This window comes from Haliaeetus leucocephalus, unplaced genomic scaffold, assembly GCF_000737465.1.
Source record: "Haliaeetus leucocephalus isolate CR32 unplaced genomic scaffold, Haliaeetus_leucocephalus-4.0 Scaffold222, whole genome shotgun sequence".
Taxonomy (NCBI): Eukaryota; Metazoa; Chordata; class Aves; order Accipitriformes; family Accipitridae; genus Haliaeetus; species Haliaeetus leucocephalus.
Window position 1 is genome coordinate 235268 of NW_010972658.1, and position 21833 is coordinate 257100.

Genomic DNA, 21833 nt, shown 5'->3' on the forward strand with positions numbered 1-21833 from the left:
AAAAATTGTGCTTTTAAAAATTTGGGTCTGGTGGAAAACATAGTATTTCAGAAGAGGTAGGAACCTCAATAAAAGTACAAAAGGAAACAAAAATCCAGGTGTGGTCCCACTGAGAAAGCTTTTCCTTGGCAAGGTATGAAGGTTTCAAGGAAGTATCTTCCAGCACCTATACAAAATCAGTTTTTGAAAAATTATAGGAAGGTGTTAATATGTCATTGAAAGCTGCCCACATAGCTGGAATAAAATTTTTCACTAAAAGTTATTACCAGCAAAAAATCCAGGAACTAAAATACTTGATTATTCCAGGACCACAGCAAAAGTCAAGTTTGACAACTGGCTTTTGCTTATTCTGTACACTTTAAAAATAGGGCTCTGCAGTTTTATTTGTGTCATTATAGCTGATCGCGATGTCTACATATGTCAGATCTTTTTGATTCCTTCAAAAAAGCATTTTCAACTCGTAGTTTTTCAGTCTCCTGTAAAACAGGAAAAACATGGGTGTATTAAGGAAGTTATACTCACTTCTTTCATATTTCTAAATAAGTGGTATCTACACTTGTTTAAGTGTTTTATACACTATGTACCTGAGGAAATAAAATGAGGGGATTCTTGTCTGGGGCCTGTGAGGAGACAGACCAGCCATGACCTACACAACTGCATAAAATCAGAGGTATCTATCTATTGCTCTCCAGCAAAAGAGCAAGAACTTTTGTTTTCATTCTCAAAACGTAGCTCTCTATGTCAGGCCATTAGTTCATCTGTATTCTACTCTGCAACTTACCTCTGCAAGTTTAGCATAATCTTTTTTCAGTTTCACAAGATACTGAATCTTCTGGTTTAGGTTTTGATGACCAAGTAATTTCCCATTCTCCTCAGCAAGAAATTCAACTTGCTTCCTCAGCAAGTCCATTTCCTGTAATTAATAAATACATCATGTACCTCTGAACTGTAGCCCCTCCTTCTGTTTTCAGAAGAAATAGCTTCTTTAGAACTATTAACATACTAACATTTAAGTTTGTTGTAACATATGATGCAAGAGTTGGGTTTATTCAGGAAATACATAGTTGTCTTGTGTCTCCTTAGGTACTACATTAGATCCCTCTAAAAGGGAGGAAAAAAAAGCACCATTTGATTTGTATTACGAGTCGCAACAGTGATTTCTGTACCCGGACTTCCACTAGTGCAGGCAGCTGCATTACACATACAACTAAACTGCAAGACAGAACATTTTTAGAGGCAGTCTTTGATCACTAATTAATTCAGAGTATTGTCCAGTTAGCAACAGCTCTACCTCTGCTGAATAAGATTCTACTCTAAAGACAACAAAAAAATTATACATATATAACCTTTCCAATTCTGTCTTTCTCTTCATATGTTTCCTCCAGTTTTGATCTAATTTCTTCTTTTTCATGAAATGCTTTCAGCTCCAAAGCTCTTGTTCGTTCCATCTCCAGAGTCATTTCAAGACAAGTATTCTCTTTGATTTTGAGGGTATTTTTGGTCTCTTCTAATCTGCCAATGTAAAAGAATCATAAAATATTAAAAAAACAACATAAATGGCGTACAACTGAATTACTAAAATCAGCCTTGCAGATGGAGGCAGTCTCCTTTAAAAGTATCCTTTTGAGGCAATATATTTCCTGAGAACTCAGTGCTAAGAGAAGGAAAAATTTCATTAGGCTTCACAGCTCTTGTATTTTGATACTCTTGTAACTAGGCAGCGTTTTGGAGTTGCTTTTCTTTTTGGGAAGTATGCTGTTTCCAATCCAGGACATACAGCTCCACTCATAAAAGAAAATAAAAGCTTCACCTACAAGAACACTTAGAATTAATTCAACTAAGGCATGGAAATTTGTCAGATGCACTCTGCTCTCTTCAAGTTTCCCCCAAATTGCTTGGTTGTATATGGCTTTTCCCTAATAGCCTTGTTGCTCAGAACCATCTCTGAAGAGCTCAGACATGGTCTGAGCTCGTTTGGCCTGGTAACAGAAGGACCACCACTTTAGACAGATGTCTTGTCTGATGAAAATGTTCTAATTCTATCAGGTTCATAGAATATTAAACCATGCCATCAAACTTAGCAGCCTGTCTACTGATATATGACCCTTAGTAATTTTGCATGTCTATTCAAATATTGCATAAATTAAAATGTTTTTGTCATCAGTTTTGTTTCACTGAAGCCTGGTGTTTAAGACCTACTCTATGAAAACAGTATTCATTTGCTGCATTTGTCAAGACATTTTCTTGACGACTAAAGAATCTTTTTCCTCTTTGTACATTATTTGTTTGTATGAGACATTGTAGCACTGTTATAAAGCTTATTTTAGAGATGAGACAGGTGTGAAAAACCAATGCATCGAATAGCAAAATAACCCCTCATCAAGACTAAGGTTTCTGGAAAACTTAATATAAATTACTTTTGAAGTGACTGTGTGCATAAAAATTATCTTCATCCTTAAAAGAAGTTACTTACGTAGAAAGCATTCCATTAAATGTAAATAACTCAAATATTAGGAGATTCAGCCACTATGAATCCTGAAGCAGTACAGATCAGGAAAAGAATAGCAGGAGCAACATTTTCAGACTAATTTTTTATCTACTAATTCAGTATTTTATTTCTTGACTACTATCCATACAAGGTATAAACCACTTGAATTTTGAGGACTACTTGCACAGTAGTGCAAACACAATCTAGGAATCCTCTAATAAACAACTTTCATTATTAAGCTGAAGTGCAAAAATTTAAACAAATAGCATAAAAAAAGCAAAGAATTAGATTAAATTTAAAATTATAAAATATTTACGATATTAATAAAGAATATTTCAATTTAATTTGAAAAGGAAGGTGCTTAGAATTCACTGCACATAAAATAATTCAAAACAGATCATTTTAAACAATTCAAAATGTCCCTTCCAATTTCAGCTTTTCTATGGTTCCACTTATTTCAGAGTACTGTCCTGATACATAATGCTACCCTTTTAGAAAATGTAGTAATAGGTGCTACTACCACCTACTGATGAGAAAGAGTAAGAACTCAATGTGTCTTGCAGAAGTGCAAACAACATTTCCAAATCACATCTTGTGTAGTTTCAGATCTTGGACTTCCATTGCTTAAATATACCTTTTTGGTATTTATGAGTTTAATACAAGTCTTCAGTTCAACAAATAGTATTTAAACTTACTCTGCTTTGATTTTCAGCATCTCCTCCATTGCTCTAATCTGTAAAAGTTCAAAAATATTAGTTATATTCTTAATGTTTAATATAAACATATATATATTTAAAATTGTCACTTAATTGAAGCTACGTATCTCATTGCAGATCCTACCATAATCATCCTCCTGCCCAGTAACTCACATGTCTAATATTCACTACAAGTTCATCTCTTTGCTATAGGCACGTATTTCCAATTTCATGCCAGCACAAATGACCCACAGCAGTATCTATCTGCCCATTCATACAGAGCAGAGCTCTAATGGGGGTTCTTCTGTCAGGGAGATCCATGGCAACCTCCGCTGCGACATTAACTTCCCTTTGGCAGAGCCTTACGTTAGCAAGTGACACAATTTGCACTTTCCAACTCTGTGGAGATGAGTCAGATTTAGTGATCCGAATCTGGTTTTGCTTATTGTGCAATCTGACAGCCAGGTCATTGGTGTTAGACCAAGACAGAAACCGTAAGATGTAAGACTGTAAGAAACCGTAAGGCTGTATCTGGTAGAATTCACTAGAAATCAGTGTTCGTTTCACTGCCACAGAATAGAAGAAAACATGTTAATAATACTTTACAGCAGGGAAACAGCAACTGACATGAGAAGGGTAATATACCTTGGCAAGTCGTTCTTCAGCAATCTCCTCCTCTTTCTCTTTGATGTACTGAATATCAGGATGTTTCTGATCACTAGAAAAACCAAGAATGAGGAAAGTTTCTCAGAAACAAAGTAAGCCGGTTGTAAAAATATCATCTTATGCAGGTTAAACCAGTAAATGTGTGTAGCTGTTTTGACACGTTTGTACTCGGAATACTAAACATCATGAAACAACTCTGGAAGGGCTTAAACTTTTATATTCCAAGAACATCACATTTTCCTTTTTTATGAGTACAGAGAAACTAATGTTTTAATGAAAACAAAAATGCAATAACTATGCAACCATATGTTAGACAGCTTTGGGATTGAGGTAAATGTTTTATTAGTTCATGATGTTCATGTGCATATAGACTGCAGAAAGCAACTTCTTCCTACAAGATCATTGCTCAGTGGTCTTGCCAAGTTAAGAAGGTAAACAATTTTTGTATTCAGAAGACTTGAAAACCTATTATTTTTTTAGTTTTTAATAAACATGACATTGGATGGAAGTAAGCAAACACCATAAAATTAAAATAACCCCCAAACTAACACACCATTGGGACCGCTTTATTCTTGTAGTGTGCCATAAGGGAAGAACTTCATTAATTAACAGTTATTGTAATTTGATGCAATTATAAAAGATCGCTATTTTCAAAATCTTCGTCAACATACCTAGCTAGGGCAATTTGTTTTTCATAGCTGGTATAAACAGCCTCAGTCTGAGAGAGTAAATGTGTGTACATGTGGGTGGTTTTTTTTGTTAACGTTAATTAAATGCCCGCTTAAAAAGTCTAACACCTTATGAGAACTAAAATAAAAATCATGTATTTTCCTTGTTAAATTTTGGTACCACCCACTTCCAAAATCCACCCAAATTCATCCAGCTTATAAATGGTTGGACAAAACTGCAACACACTTTGTTTACTTACTCTCAGTGGATACTTACATGAACCTTAAAACCTCCAAGTTTAGAATCATTGGTTATGCTTGAGCCTTTCAAATTCTAGTACTGGTCAGCCTTTACCAACTCCAAAGTAGTGAACTGAGCCTGCTCTGGCTTAGCATTACAGAGGTGAAGGCTGACCTTTCCTAGACAGCTTGCTCTTCCCTGCCCTAACACTAAATACCAAAAGAGAGCAGGCACTTGGTCTCATTTTGTATTCTAAAACATCCTCCAATGCAGTCCAAGATGTGACAAAGTAATGAGATGTGACATGTGACACCAATGATCAAATCATCTTGCTCCCTAACACTGGGCCACACAAAAGATTACTACCTGCTGCTGCTATCAGCTGCTCCCATAATGTATGAGGCATGTGTCTGCTGTGAATATCCCCACCTGAGATATCTGAACCTGATTTTTCAGAGAGCATGCAATATACTAATTAGCCTTCTGTCTATTCAAACCACAACTCCTATCAACTAACAGCAGCTGAGAATTGTTAGTGCATATCCAAATTACATTCCAAGGTCCCAAGCAAGGAATCCAACAAGTGAGGAATGTAAAAGTAATGCTTTTCTGTGAAAAATTGGGTCCAAATAACCTACTCCATAAACTGTGTGAAAGACAAAGCCCCAGAATCCAGTTTTCCATGGCAAGGTAACCATTTCTTGTTTTTCTATGATTTCCATTTCAGTTCACAACACACTTTCAAATGTTTGTTGCAAACTAAGCAGAAGGCCCTAAAGACAACATCATCATTCAGTATCGCATCTGATCTGTCCCACCTTGTGCACAGAATATTCTCCACAAATGAATCTCTTCATAATTGAAGATTACTGTAAAATACATATAATGCAAGGACAAAATGGAGTTGCACAGACACCTGCAATCACAGCATCTTCTAATTGGAATACTTAATTTTGCAAATTCAGTAGTGTTATTTTATGTTAAATACTTGTCTTACTAAAAAGTCAGTTCTAAAACTGACAACACTGATACTTCATTGAATAGAGAGAAAAGTTCTGGAAAATATTTTTTTATACATTTAATAGGCAAAAAGAGATTAAACTCCTACCTAGCATTAAGTTACTGTTTACTAAATTGCCCCTTAAAAATGAATTGTCATTAAATATCAACAGAATTATTTGCTGCCAGTTAAGATTTCTTTTCGCAAGATGTAATACAGCAGATTATTTAATTCTTTACAAAATTGAAAACAAAGAAAACCCCAAAAAGGTAAGCCATGAAACAAAGTATTTTCTGTCCAAAACTAAGCTGTACAGATTAGTTTGAAGCAAACTTCAGGGTACCTCCAATCTGAGGTACACAGCAGCATACCATCTTTTCAGAGGAAGTTCATTCCTTACCCTCAAAAACACAAGATGGAGAACTAGTTCCATTTATGTCCATGTTAAAACATGTGTTGAATTCATTATGACATTTCCCATCTACTGAATCCATAACTGCACACAAGTGATATGGCAATATATAAACAGACAGAAATGGTATGCAAGTAATTCTTTTACATTCCATTCCCATTTAATTTATAAAACATTGTTGTACTTAAGAGTTTGTGATTTAAAGGCAATAAAGTTTACAAGCCAGTAAACAATTTTCATACAAAAGGCTGAGTCAATCTCTAATTATATGAGCAATATGTCAGCTTGTATTTCAAATAAGAACTGTAAATTTGTTTATCTTAATTGCTTCAAGTTAAGACAGGTTTTTCTTGTTTTATTTTCCTTTACCTGTTCTTGCTTAGTCTCTGAGCTTCTACAAGGCTCTGTAAATTCCTGTTGTTCTCCACCAATATCTGCATTTCCAGACGCAAGTTCTCCAACTCATTTAATTGTTCCTAAGCAAGTGAAATTTGAAACATTTTATTTGAAGACCAAATTGCAATTCCTGTTTTCATTTCCAGTTTAATATATTTGAGTAAAATAGAAGACAAAACTATTTCTCAGAAAACAAGCACAGTTCTCTGGCAAAGATCTGCATCACACTTCCATTTACAGTTTCATTAGAAACTTGATTTAGAATAAGTCAGAACAGTTTCATCAGCAAAAATGATGTTACCATTTGATATTCATGAACACAAACCAACTCAGTCCTTGGGAAAATGAGATACATGGACACCTCAAGCAAGTTGTCACCATTTGCTACCAGCCTAGGTAAAGAGAAGACAAAGAACTGCCTTCCTGTTTAACAGACAGACTACCAAGCAGAGCTCATTGGAAATCTGAACTCTGTGTTCTGTCTTACTTTAACCTTACAAATTGCCTGTAGAGATTAACTCATAGTACCTTCAGCCTTAGAATTTCATCATTTTTAGCTCTTCGTTCTTCATTCAGTTCATGTACAAGGTGCTCCAGATTTATTGCAGAAGCCCTCCGATCAGCTATTTCTTGCTCATGAGTTTCCAACAGCTTTGCCAAATTCACATCAAAATTAGGGGGAGTTTTTGGACACTGGCAAGTCAAAAGAAACAAACCCCACAAACTATTAGTAAAGAACTGTTTCCCCAATGCTTGGTTACATGTTATAATACTTAACTGGAGACATATGTTAATAAATTCCTGCAGACAAATCATCAATAACACATTTAAGTTACAAACAAGGTGAATGGGATTTGACCATTCTCAATACATCGCCATTTCTGGTCCCTGCCTGAAGCCATGCCATAAAGTTTATTAGTCCTTTTCAATGAGTTTTAACAGTCATAACAATGAAAATGTTTTCTCACAAAGGCCATACCTGAGGAAATGTTACTGAAGATGACTCCACAAAGCAATCTATTTGCTTCATTTTTAGTTCGTATTCATTCTTCCTCTTCTCCAGTTCTTCTGTCATCTTGCCCAACTATTAGAAACCCCAATTAGAATTAAAAATTGGCTCGTAATACACAAAAAATACTAAAGAAAACAGCAGCCAGATCTCTATTTTGAGCAAGCTTAAGTACACCACAAGTTATTTTAGATTATCTTAGACTTCACTTTCATAACTGTTTTCTATATTTACCTAATAACTATTAATCATTCAATAGCTGCATGTAACAAGCATTTTTCAAAGCATATATACACTATATAACTGTATAGTGTGCAGTTAATCTGAATTTTGTCCTTGTTGTTGGTATTTGATTTTTTTGCCTTGGTAACACAATCTACCTTTGAAAGGGCGTGCTAGCACAGAAAAACTATTATGAACTTTGTTGGCAAACATTACTGGTCAAAACATGATTTGATACAAAGATTTTACTGGTATAGATTTAATCAGTTTCCTCAAAGAGAATATGCTAACATGACAAAAGAACCCTTCTTTCCAAAATAACTTATCTTTATTAGAGTTTTTGCCAACACAAATATACTTAGCACTGTAACAGTTGTGACAACTAGAGCTAAAATTTGGACAAATGCCTAACATAGCTATTTGGTCTGCAGAAGCTTCAGATCACTCTCAGACTACATAATTTAGAGGTCAACAATTATCTCTATTACATAATGATATTGTTTGCGGATAAGTGTTAAGCAGAGGAAAAATTAATCCCCTCGGTTACACTGCTTATAACCTCAGGTTGCTCTGTTGTTACAGGTACTAATAATTTTACTCTGCTTTCAGACTAAATGTTTTTGTGATCTCTAGACACCATTTCCAAAGTATTTAAGAGTTATCTAGCCTTTGTTCAGAAGCTTTTAAACTACTACTTTGCTTTTACAGGAAGAAGCATTGCTCTTGACCAAGAGTACTGCATACAAGATGGTCTAAAATTACAAGCAAAACCTTTTCCAGAAGCTACAGTTAACCACAGCTCCCTCCCAAGGAGCTAATTATGAGAATTTCCTTGTTTTACCTGTTCCCTGAGTTCCTGGATTAGAGCTTCTTTCTTTGTTATGTCTTCCTGCGCACACTGAAGCAATGAATCATGTTTCTTAGAGGCCTCTGTCAGTCTTATCAGCTGATCAGTGGTATGATGCAAGTCTTCACACAGAAGGTCCCTCTGTTTTGTCATTGGATGAGTAAAGAAAGAAATGTTAAAGTTACTACTCTAAAGCAGTTGTTTCAAGATGTTTTGCCATTGTTGTTAAGATTTCCAACAGCTACAAGCATCTCCCTTTTCCCTCCACTTTTTCATCATGAATCGTAGTAAGCATCCATCTAGAAATTTCTTATTTTAGCATGTTTTCCATATCCATTGTCTTGGTTGCAGAACAAAAATGAGAAGTTTCCCACAGTATAGTTAGTTAGATACTTGTAGGAGATATTTGGAAACAACCACTGTTTTAAAGTATAATGTATACTTAAAAAGAGATACAATTCTTTAAGTAAGAAACCAGAAAAGAAAGTATAGATCTTAATCCATGCTAAATTAGTGATTACAGCTTTTTTAGTGCACTGCTACGCTGTAGATACCTCTGGATTTATTCTAGGATCTAGACTCCCACCCTTTCTGATAGGGTATCATACCTACACAAGGTGTGTTAACCTAGGAGAAACAGTACTTGGTTATTTTAAATGCCACCTTGGATTAGTTCTTCTCCAGTCAAGAAAGCATGAAGGAAATTAGTAACTGATGTACAAAGTTGAAGGAGGAGAAACACTATGATTTTATCAGGAGCCTGTGTCGTGGTTTAACCCCAGCCAGCAACTAAGCACCACGCAGCCGCTCACTCACTCCCCCCCATCCAGTGGGATGGGGGAGAAAATCAGGAAAAGAAGTAAAACTCCTGGGTTGAGATAAGAACGATTTAATAGAACAGAAAAGAAGAGACTAATAATGATAATGATAACACTAATATAATGACAACAGTAATAATAAAAGGATTGAAATGTACAAGTGATGCGCAGGGCAATTGCTCACCACCCGCCGACCAACACCCAGCCAGTCCCCAAGTGGCGAATCCCCCCCCGCCCCCACTTCCCAGTTCCTAAACTAGATGGGACGTCACATGGAATGGAATACACTGTTGGCCAGTTTGGGTCAGGTGCCCTGGCTGGGCATGAGAAGCTGAAAAATCCTTGACTGTAGTCTAAACACTACTGAGCAACAACTGAAAACATCAGTGTTATCAACATTCTTCACATACTGAACTCAAAACATAGCACTGTACCAGCTACTAGGAAGACGGTTAACTACATCCCAGCTGAAACCAGGACAGCCTGATACACCCAAGGATAACATTCTAGTAAGAATTGGTACTTCAGTTAAAAAAAAAAAAAGTAACAAAGTGATCTATTTGGCAGGTCACTCAGTTTTGGGTTCCAGAATGTCAAATTTAGATGATTATTAAAGAAGATAGTCTGTTTATTAAACGTAGTAGAAATCCATTTTAAAATGTTTTTTGAGAAGGAAACAGTACTTTGGAAGACTTCATTGGTGCTGTATGATTGGCCTAAGCACATGTAATACGAGAGATGATCTTGTAGAAATTATTTGTAAGGAGAGGCTAGTGGTTTTGACTGATGGACATGTTCACCAAAATAATGGTGAGGGCAGTAACAGTAAAAGACAGAGTTAAAGAAAGATAGAAGTTTAAAAAGCAAAACTGCAGTTGCATCAACAATGCATCCTTAATCTTGTTTCCAGCAGGTGGAGCTTTTAGTTAAAATTATGAGTAAAGAAAAGATGTTACTGAATATAGTAGTAGTGGGGGAAGAGATAATGTTAAACATAATATATTCTTCTACCTATTTTAATTTCTCAGCTGCATCATCTAATGCTGCCATTAAATTCAGCTGATGATTCCTCAGTGGTCTTAACAAAATTAAACCAGGCTTTTAGCATAGGTTTTTATGAAGTAGCTTATAAAATATTTATGTCAAGTAATGTGATAATTTAACAGAATTTGTCAGGTATCTCATGAAAAATTCCTTTAAGAAGAGCTTAACTAGCTATAGTTTGAACTAAAATGAGGTTAAGTTTTACACAAGTATTTTAAGCAAAACCACATCCAGTTGGTCTGTTGAACAAATACTCATAATACACCAACATTTATGTTTTTACCTCAATGTTATCAGCTATTTGTCTTCTCTCCAAGGCTTCCCTCAGTTCTTCAATCTTCTTTTCCTGATTCTCTATGATTCCTTTGCTTTCTTCTTTTGCAGCCAGAACAAGATTATACTTGCACTACAAAAAGTATTCAATTAAATTTTAGAGTTTTTTAGGAATACATGTTATCAAAGAAAGTTGGCAAACATAATACAAATAAATGTATATCACAAATCTTATGATGACAATTACAAATGTTTAAAATCTCCATGTGAATGACTAAAATCAGAATGATATATCATACTTGCTAAATTGTACAAATGATTTTATTAGAAATGAGTTGTCAGAACAATGGAAAAAGATTATTAATTTAATATGTAATAGCCACCACAATGTATATTAACCACTAAAACCATTATTAAAAAACAGATAACCATATGTAGAAGTCTGTCTCATCACCATTTTGTCTGTAGGACCTTTTGAATTCATAGTTCATACATATACATTATCTAAAGTATTCTGTGGGTTGCTCTATCAGCTTGCAAACCAGACCTATTTTAATAAAGAAGATGCATCATATTTATTCATAGTTATTCAAACACATAGTTTTAGTTCTTTTTGCTTGTTTTCAGATGCAGAACATAGTAATATCAGCAACATAAAAATTCACTCCCTCAAAAATTAATTTACAATTCAGCTTGAATTGTTAGGGTGTTAAATGGCCAATTTCTGAGAAAATCTAAATGTGACTGTCCGCCGAGTGTAGTTTACAGGATGTGAATAGGTCTCTTTAGAGACACTGCTCTTTACCCAGCATGTGGAGAGAGTTCAGTTTTCAAGACAGCCTTAGGCATAAAATGTTCAGAAGATTTCAACATGTCAAAACAAAGAAGTTTCCTTCTAAAACACTACAGCAAGTTATGCTGTTTGAGACCCACGATAAGACATGTCATTGCCTCCCATTTCTGAAAAACTATACCATGTCCTTCAAAATGACAGAACATACATTTATATCCTCGAGCTCTCTTGTCAACCCATTTATGGACGCGGTTTTATGATTAACCGAAGACCTCAGCTCCTGGATCTGTCTCATCAAGCCAGTTACAACTTCCTGCAACATAAAAAAAGTTAATCCTCATACATTATATATAATTTATATATATTTTATTCCTGGACTTTCTTTGGTGTATAACTTGTCAATCCCAAATTTCAAACAATCATTTGACAATGGAGCCTCAATGCACATGTAAAGGGGTAAAAGGAAATTTGTTGTTAAATCATTAGCTTTTAAGCATGCATATGAAGAATTAAGCCTCCATAACACCTGCTGTGTTAATTAGAAGAGAAGACTAGCCCTCTGATTTAGTCTCAGGCTGTAATGGCTTTCTAATAGGAGAACAGAAGTACTGTAGTTTAAGGTTACATTTGTTTGTAATGGGAAAAGGCACATTGAAGAAACACCACTGCACTGACAATACCACATTCTTCTGACCATATACATATAAAATTTCTGGTTTTAGCATGGAAAAAGCAAGGCTTACCATTGCATCATGCTGGATAGTAAATGCACTATGTGATTTCTTATGCCTGTTTTACATACAGCATAAATGCTTGTATTATGAGAACTTTTGCTATTTAAGCTTTCAAGACACTGGAACAGTCTTCTCATGTAAAAGTGCTTTGGTTTTATTAACAAAGATACCCACAGTCACATTCTTTCGTCACTTTTCTTACCTTTTCTATTAGCCCATTACAACATGGCACTGACTAAAAGGCCCCATCAGGGGAACTATGCGTCGTTTATGCATTGAATGTTTTGTCCAGTAGACAGCTTTACCTTGGGGTTTTTTTTAACCTTCAGTTATCTTGTGTTTTCTCTGAATGCATACCAGTTTCGTACCACCCTGCAAACTCCATGCAGTAAAAAGGTAGGATTTATTTTACATAGATACGCAGCCAGGATTGCCCAGAAGCACAGAATTACTAAGTATCACAGAAAAGTTTTGGGCTTTCAACTCTACTACAGAACAGTTACCCACAAAACCGGGTATCAGTAACAGAAATAAGCCCAAACCTTTTCCGTATCATTTGTCTTCTTCAAAGAAACAATAATCTCTTCAGCAGCAGCCAGCTCCTGTTCCAATTTCCGCAGTTTTGCTTCCTAGAAGAAATAATAATTGTGAAGGAGAGACTAATCGCTTTTGAAGTATGTTTTGTAAAGCACAAAGCCATTAAAAAAAAAAAAAAAAAAAAAAAAAAAAAGGAAAGGAACCAAGTTGTTTACCTTACCAGAAAAATTAAGCAGTAGCTTAACAATCTGAAACTTGAGAACTCCACATTTATTTTGCTGGTAATCAACAGAACAGTCAGTTTGCCATAAAATTGCTATTAACGCACAAGGAAATCCAGGAACACATCATTGAGACATTCAATTCTGCTGTCATACCTGCTGCTCACACTGTGTCACCATTTCAGAGGATGGTTTCTCCACCTGTGCTTTTTGAAGTACTTTCAAGCGCTCCCTGGAGAAGAAAACATATTTTTAGTGAGAAATATAATCAGAACACAAGAGAGCTTTAACAAGAATCGAGTCATATAAGTTTATTCTTATTTGCACTTAATTTTTTTTAAGAGTTATTTAACTATCACCTTCTCAGTGCTATACAAAAAGACTAATAGTTTAGTTACTAGCTATACGCTGCTATCAGCAGTGGAACTTTATCTTTGATATGAAGAACTGTACTTGTAATGAAATTAGATTTGTCATATTAATTGAATACATTAAAATGAAGTGCTGGTCTAAGTTGGATAAGATAAAAAAGCCCATTAAATAATTATCTCCACTCAGCTGGGGAAAAACACCTCTACAAACAGGATCCCCATCTGAATACAAAACCTAGCACAGGACAAAACAAATGAAGTCAGATGAAAATAAACCCCACCACTAATTAAAACTTACTTTGAATTGTTTTCTTTGTCTTCTTGTAATTGTAATGTTAGTTTTTCATTATGTTCTTTTTCTGTTTTCAGGAGTTTCAAAAGGTTCTAGAATGTCAAAATATATGTTGTTATAACAAGTTACAATATAAGGTCTTTAGAATAATTAAAACCAAAATAAAAATCTAAAACTCCTAAGATGACTGAAACCAGTCCACCCCAAACATTAAATGGAAACAGAAAGATCTTTAGCTTTGTCCTGGACAAGTTCAAAAGTAAACTCTTACTTATTATATTATATTAAGCAATTTATAATATATTATATTAAGCAATCAGCTCTTTTCACCTGCCATTGATCATGATTTCATATAGCTATTATGTTCCTCAATATCCAAGGCTTTAAATGGAGAAATTGGAATTTTCAACTGTAGATTAATTTGGGGCGATTTTTCAAATTCTAACCAGCAGTTCAAGATATTAGACTATAAAGAATTTAAAATAATCATCTTCAATCTGTCAGTATTCCTTTAAACACTAAAAGGGAAAACTTGGAGCAAACTTGCTGAGCAGGCACAGTGTACACTGCAGAAAAGCAGGCAAAATCATTTGCAAAAGCCCTTGAGCAACCTTACTGCTGTTTTGCAGTCACTGCAGTCTGACAGGCTTTCAAGGACAGCATCAACTAAATTGCAGGACAGTGATCCACCACAGAAAGCCATAGATCATTTTAACAAGATCGCATCCACTACAAAAACTTTTAAGAAACTGCTTTGTAAAGATAGCGTAAGTAAGCTAGTCTTCACTAGCACTGAGATGAAAGGTCACCAGCATTTCGATGTCAGCATTCTTTTCCAAAGCAGTTTCTTATTCCTTTACTAATTAACCCATCTCAACATTTCCAGAGCAATTTCTTCAGCCAAAAGCTCTGCTACTTCATCATGCTATCGGATATTTCTTGTAGCCTGCGGTTGCAAAAATATTGCACTAAGTTTTAAAAAAGATTCTGGGTATATCTTCCAAATGAAATCACCAGGAAACCTCTTATTACTGTAGAATCTATTATCAATGATACAATAACAGGAATTAAACAATCTGGCTACATGAGTAACCTTATAATAAAGTCCTTTAAAAGCCTTGACTGTCTTACACAAAGCTCAGTTTTCATTGCTTCTGCTTCTTGTTTTCTGTCCTCAAGTTGTTGTTTCAGTTGATCTGTCTCAAACTTCGCTACTTCCTGCAAATTGTCATAGTCATCCTGCAGGCTTGCTTTTTCTTCAAGAATCTTTTCATGTTCTAGCCTTTATAAAAAAACAAAACAAAACAAAACACCCCACAAAACAAAACCAAGCCCACCCAGAATATTAAGATAAGGGTTTGTTTCATTATAAAAATACTCCAATTAATTTTATTTTATACTCTTCAGATAATGTACAGAATACAGTTATTTTAGAAACAAATGACTGACATAAATGGTAACTTTTTTTTTTTAAACTGAGAAACCCCAAATTTATGAAGGGCACAGGAAATTTAAGTGACAGTGGCAGAGAAGGCAGAGTACTCTTTTTGATCTCTAGAAATAATTTACCTACAAAATTCTACAGAAATTTCAGTCACTGTGTCTTGATAATGGTGTTCACCCATTTTTTTAATTTATTTATTTTTTTTTAGCCAGTTGTTGGACAAAAGATTTTGCTAGAATGATCCTCAGTACCTACATCTGCTTAGTTGATCTCTAGGTTATTTATCCCATATAAAATCTTCATATATTCTGGGCAAGTCTGGGTTATTTCCATCTAAATTGTTGCCCTGAAAACTTATTTAATTTGATCTTTCACAAAAGTGAAAAAGCAAAGAGGGGTAAAAGAGCTGCTAGACAAGTGTTATGAATTATGTTATTAATGGAGAGCCTATAGAAAGAATGCCTTCCAGATAGTCAGTTCTTCTGCTAACACAGAAGGCATCAATGAAACCACAACATTTAATTCAATTCTAGGTTCCCAGTCTCACAATGCATCACTCAAAAAATGACTTCAGCTAGGACATGACCCACTATAATGCAATAACATAGTTAAGCTTTCTGGGAAAAAAAAAAACCAACCCACAAAACCAAAACCCAACAAAACAAATAAAATCCAACAACAACAAAACCCAACATAACTAAGTCGCACTAATGATTAAAAACCTCACTGATTTTCACCTCCCAATAATAATGGCAATTACTGCCTAGAACATAGTGAGCTTTTCAGGCTTCACTAGCCAAACTTCAGTTTATTTTTATGGTTTCTTTCTTTCTGTATTTTTACAGCAGCATCATTATGTCATTTGCTCCACGTGACCAGACTGAGAAGTAACAGTTAATTTTTAAGAATAAATCGGAAAAAACCCACAAACTATGCCACTTCAGCCACTTAACTTTTGGAGATCAATAAGTTTACAGGTACATCCTACTTAATGGGAAAACGCTATAGCAAACCAAAATAAAGGAAGCCTCATTTTATTTTCTTTCTGCTAATTTCACCATGTTCCCTCTCATGGCTCTGAAATAGGCATGGAAAGAATTGAGGGAAAAAAAAAAATAAGCAAAGGACATAATCACAGAATAACAACTTTAAATAAGAGATGTAAAGTGCAAGTTCACATGCAGAAAAGAACTAAATCACTAGATGCATCCAGAAGGGAGGTTAAGGCATTTTACCAAACTGCCAACATACCTGACACTGTCCAGCTGGAACTGTACATCCATATGTCTACCAGAAAGCTGACTGATTTCTTTCTCTTGCTTTTCCCTAAAGGCACTATATTCCAATTTTACAGCAGACAGCTCCTTGTCTGCAGACTGCAGGACAATGCGCAAGTCATAGACTTCACTTTTTAATACTGTCAAAAACCAAACAAATTACGTTATTTGGAAAACTGTGCTAGATACAGGACATGTAACACTACAGAACATCCTGGGAAAGTCTCACAAAACTTTACACATTTTCAGTGGAATTAACCTTGAAGGTCACACACACAAAGGATTTGTAAATGGAAAAGGTCAATGAAACACTGACTTCAAGAACTGAGGAGTACAGGCAGAATCAAAAACATTCCGGACAATATCACTGCATTTCCATAGGCCAAGAGAGGATTTTCCCTTTATTTTTAGTTAATATTTTTTTAAAATACTATATCCTGTACTCCCTTCACATTCAGAGTGAACAGAGAACAATTCTGAGTATTGTATACTGTGCAAGACTGGGGAGAGAAAAGCTGGTCTGCAAGTATTAGATTTTTTTTCTTTAAAAAAATATAAAAAAAAAAAAATCAAACCAGTATGACTAACCCGAATAGTTACTCAGCATGTGCTATTGTTGATTCAAAACACTAAGACGCCTCAAAACTTCATATGGAATTTCAGTTTTACATAGACTTACTATCAATCTTGCTTTCGCTGTCTTGAAACTGCTTTTCAAGTGATTTCATCTGTTCAAGGAGCTCCTGGCGCTCTTTATTCCAGTCATTCCTTTCAGATGAAAGAAGCTTGAGAAGAGAAATAAAATTTTTAAACGGAAGGAAACGTAGGAGTGGCTAAGTCACAGAGCTGTAACAATGATGTAATAACGTATTATGGCATTTCATCAGCTGATTATAAATACAAGATGAATTTTTCTTTAAATTTGATGTTTGATGAATCTGAAATCCACAGAAGTCCAAGAAAAAAAAAAGTAATTCAATATAAGTGAAGACATTACCTTATCTAAAAAGTTTATTTAAAAGCAACCCACAGCTTACGAGCTGAGATTTACTTCAGAACAGAGCTATCAGAGATGAGATTAATCTGGGAAGAATACAGGCCTTGTTTCCTTTTCTGTACTAAATCAAATCTAGCGATTAAGGAAGACTTGTAATTATTTTATAGAGTAAGGACATTTCAGTTCAGTTCCAGCTGAGGCAAGTAGCATTTTCAGCATTCTAAAGTTGAAAATTTCCTTGTGACTATTGCTGTTTTCCAGAAATCATGAAGTTGGCCAAAACCAAGCACAGCCATCTTGAGTGTCTATTTGCTTATAGTTAAGATCAAGCAGGCTCAGAATCACAACATTTAAAACAACAAAAACAAAAAACCCCAAACCTGCAGTGTTATGTTAAATGAAGTCCTTGTCTTCCTGCACAGCCCTGAACTATGATGCTATGTAAATTTTTCAAAAGTCAAAATGCAAGTAACACTGCAGACCTCACCAGATGACACAGTAGTATGAGTGTGGTAGATATCACCTTGTCATATATATACACACTCACATATAGCCCTGTATTATTATTGTTCTCTCACCTCCTGTATTTGTGCAGAATGATGCTCCAGTTTATTAATATGCTGCTGGAGTTTTATATTCTTGCTTTCCTCTTCATCCAGCTTTGTCTGCATTGTGCTCAGTTGCTCCTGTGACGCAAGAGACACTCAAAATTAGAGCACCCATCTTCCAGTTATTCTCATATGCCATATGGCAGTCTGTGCATATTAAATATAAAAACGTCAACTACTTTCTTTTTTTATGATCCAAACCAACAGAAAACGGAACATTCAAAAATAAACTGGTATCTTAAGTAGCTGATTCCTCCTATTGCCATTAAACCGCCAGAACACAAGAAAATCTGTCAGGGCATACAAGGACTGAATCCAATAAACGCTTAGTTTTCAGACACATGTTTATCTTGGAGAAATAAGGCTTTAAAAAGAAGTTATTCAAAATACACACTAGCTAAATTCCTTACAGGATCTCTGCACTATGGTTAAGTATCAAAGAGGGGTTTTGGCTGTTGTGCCAGGGTTTTACATGCACTGAAGTTAGTTCCAGCTTCTAGAGAGTAGTTCAGATAACTTTGTAGCACTCTTCTGTGTGACAAAAGTCCTTCCCTGCCCTTTAGGAAAGATACAAGACAATTAAGGTATAATGATGGACAAGCATTATTTGGCAGGTTTCTTCAAATAATGCAGTATTATATATTGAGTTTGGGTATTGTTCTAAATGTAGCCATCACCAGACACTTATAAAGAAGTTTCCTTGGAGACAAGTTATCAGGTTAAAACAGTAAAAATTTAAATGCCCTGTATATCTTAAACTACTTGCGATATTCAACTCTCAAATCCCTTTCAATATTTTCATTGTAAATGTCCGTAAGTACAGTTAGAGAAATGTTAGTAAGTACAATTAGAGAACTGTTTAGTGAGGCCTTAAGTATTCATCAAGTGCTTCAGTTTCCCATGCAAATTCAAATATATTTGGTGAGGGGAAAGTATTTCATGCCAAAACCCACTTTATTATAAAGTTACACATATACTTCAGTCGTTATTCAGAACATTCACCTGTGCCACTTTGAGCTCCTCAGCAATGACCTCATATGCTTGTTCATTCACCTCTGGGGGAACCGGCTCTTTCAAAATGTCATCCATCTCTTCAGAATGATAATCCAAGGTTTCTGGGCTTATTCGTGGCACTAGGCGAGATCTTAACTGGTAAGCTTTTGTTGGAGTGGTTATGTTCTGTTATAAAGATTACAAAGCAGTCTTTATTTTAACCATAAAATGGAATTAAGACTTTGTCTGGTATTGTATTTCATAGTTCTATAAGTAGAATAATGAAATAAAATGCTTAAAGTGGTTAGTTCTAAACCACTACACTTTTTCAGATTTGTCATCTGATTACAGTGGCAGTCATTCAGTAAGTATTTCGGAACAAAAAAAGCGGTGTATCTGGTTTATCACATATGGATTACACACCAGAACACTAGTTAGGTTAAGGGATTGTACAAATGAAAGTTTATGTTCTCACACAACTCAGGAGTAAGTATGTGTAGTTTTAAATAAACTTATACCTTAAGAGTTTCTCTGTGTAGCTTATGTAATTGAGAGACTTCTTGACGCTTGTGTGCTTTGGTCGCCTCCAGAATGTTTTCAAGATGTTGGTTTGCTTTCCGAAGGGATTGAAGCTCTGATTCCTGTTCCATATGCTTTTTCCTGTTTAGGAAGTATGTTACTACTGTCAAAACCACTCCATCAGTATGCCCTTGCATCAGTAAGAATAAGCTACAGTATTGCCAATGAGCAAGCTGAAGCTGAACTCTTGCCCAAACACTGAAATACATTATTTTGAGAAGAAAGCCACCACTGCTGTATTAAAAAGTTAAAAAAAAATAAAAAAATTAAAAAGCTAAGAAGCTTATTTGTGCTTGCATAATGAAGCAAGCAGATGGATAACTAAACGTGTCAGAAAAAAATCCGTTACACGTTAAGAAATAAGCTGAGCGCTCTGCAATTCCTTTTATGAGAAAGTGATATCACCCATACCAATATGGTTTTAAGCTTTAAAAATGTTATCCAGTTATATGAAAAGTCTGAACTGGTGCTTGCCAGGATTAAAGAAAATCCTTTAAAGATTTTTTTGTTTGTTTTTAATGGAAGTGCTGCTCTGTTGAGATTATTTTGCCCTCTAAGAGTACTTTAACTTAAATCCCACAGTTGAGCAGAAATTTAGGAATAATTTTCATAAGGTATTTTGCAGAGCTACATGCTGTTACTGTGATAATTGGCCTTACTGGCATAATTGTAGGGTCACAGTCTACAGGCAGAAGGAAATACACTATTTCATCTTTTGGCAGTTTAATGCTATCACTTTCCCTCAAGTTTTTAGCATCTGCAACAAAACCTATGGAACAGAGTACAACTTTAGTTCTGACTGCTATTGGACAATAGAAAAATTAGCATACATTGATTTTGTGAAATTGTTAAATTTTACTCATTCAGTTACAGCATATAGTTACACTTGCATGTAAAATTAAGCATCCAGTTACTCTGAAGCTGGAAACAAGTTTAAAGCTTAGTGAAATCCAGAGGTGAATCCAGAGGCTCAAAAGCACACTTTTGTTTGACTGCACTCCACTAAGAAAATGTCAGTAATTGATAATAAAAATGCACACATACTATCAAGAAAGCAAGACATGCACAAAACATAGAATACATAAAATAGGAATACACTGAATGGGTAGGAAAAGAAAGTAATTAATATCTGAAGATAAAAATAAAGCATTGTAACTAATGATACAGGACAATAGACGGATTGCTGAATTGATAAACTCAGTAGATGACAACATTACGATTTATAAAGTTCATAGGATTTGCTACACAGAAATCTAAGAATAAAAATACAGATTTGTACAGTGGCCTGAATAAGCAAAAAAGAACATCACAAAGCTACTTTGAAAAAAAAAAAGTGGGAAGGCAAAAATGGAACTATCTTGTGCCCAATGCTTCTAGAATTATATTCTAGATTCAATTAAATCAATAAAAAGGAACATTAGGTACAAGCTAAAAATATAGTTAAAAAATATCAGGTCCCTTTTGCCTTCCAGGTTTATATTTCATTTGCTGGAAATGCAATTATTTTTCTTGTATCTCCAGTAACAGGATGAGAATTTTTCAGAAATGGGGTTGATCAAGTTAAGCATGTATTATTCACTTGCATATGAATATATATACACTGAAGGTATTACTCAGGCCTTTTGCATTATCTTGTGCTGCCCTCAAGGAGAACAATGACAGTAAATTCTTGACTACGTTAGTAAGGGCAAAGTAGACCCTTATCTCATGTTTAGATGCCAAAGCAAATGGACATAAATGAACTATTGACACCATGTTTTTGCTCCAAATTCAAAGCTCCAAATTCAAAGCTCTTTGCTTTGCTTTTAATTCAACCTCTGTTCCAATAACAAGACTCGAGGTAGTGGTATTACTGCCTTCTTAAAAACCTTTGAAGTGGAGACAAAAAAATTAACCAACAGGTTAGCCAAAATTTTCTGGGGTGCTTGGATTCTACATTTATGGTGACTCAAACTTGCAATCTTAAAGAGGTTATATTAAAAACTACTGTTGCACTAAACCAAAAACAAACCCCCAAATACCCACCCCCACAAACCCATCAACTCTTAGTTCCTGTCACTGCTTCCATCTGTAATACTTCAGTTACTGAAAAATAATTGCTCAACATGGAAACTAAGCCAAACTCTCTCTGTTCCATTAAGCAGGTGGCCATCAGAATTCCAGGGTATGTGCATCTCCTGCATGTTGTGAAGCGCTGTTTTGCATCTT

General features: G+C 35.1%; 1 protein-coding gene across 1 annotated transcript in view; it reads right to left on the reverse strand.

Moving 5' to 3' along the window:
- Positions 1–392: 392 nt before the first annotated feature.
- KIF15 (kinesin family member 15) overlaps positions 393–21833 on the reverse strand; it is a 37871-nt gene continuing 16430 nt past the window's right edge. Inside the window, exons 15-34 of the mRNA XM_010566966.1 lie at positions 19565–19706; positions 19056–19232; positions 18024–18131; positions 17128–17233; positions 16423–16588; positions 14859–15009; positions 13734–13819; positions 13221–13296; positions 12849–12935; positions 11781–11885; positions 10790–10912; positions 8639–8785; positions 7546–7650; positions 7095–7259; positions 6540–6646; positions 3829–3901; positions 3184–3221; positions 1347–1512; positions 782–913; positions 393–476 (exon numbers count right to left, since the gene is read on the reverse strand). Coding sequence (XP_010565268.1) covers positions 393–476; positions 782–913; positions 1347–1512; positions 3184–3221; positions 3829–3901; positions 6540–6646; positions 7095–7259; positions 7546–7650; positions 8639–8785; positions 10790–10912; positions 11781–11885; positions 12849–12935; positions 13221–13296; positions 13734–13819; positions 14859–15009; positions 16423–16588; positions 17128–17233; positions 18024–18131; positions 19056–19232; positions 19565–19706 — 2344 coding nt within the window. The remainder of the gene's footprint in view (positions 477–781; positions 914–1346; positions 1513–3183; positions 3222–3828; positions 3902–6539; positions 6647–7094; positions 7260–7545; positions 7651–8638; positions 8786–10789; positions 10913–11780; positions 11886–12848; positions 12936–13220; positions 13297–13733; positions 13820–14858; positions 15010–16422; positions 16589–17127; positions 17234–18023; positions 18132–19055; positions 19233–19564; positions 19707–21833) is intronic.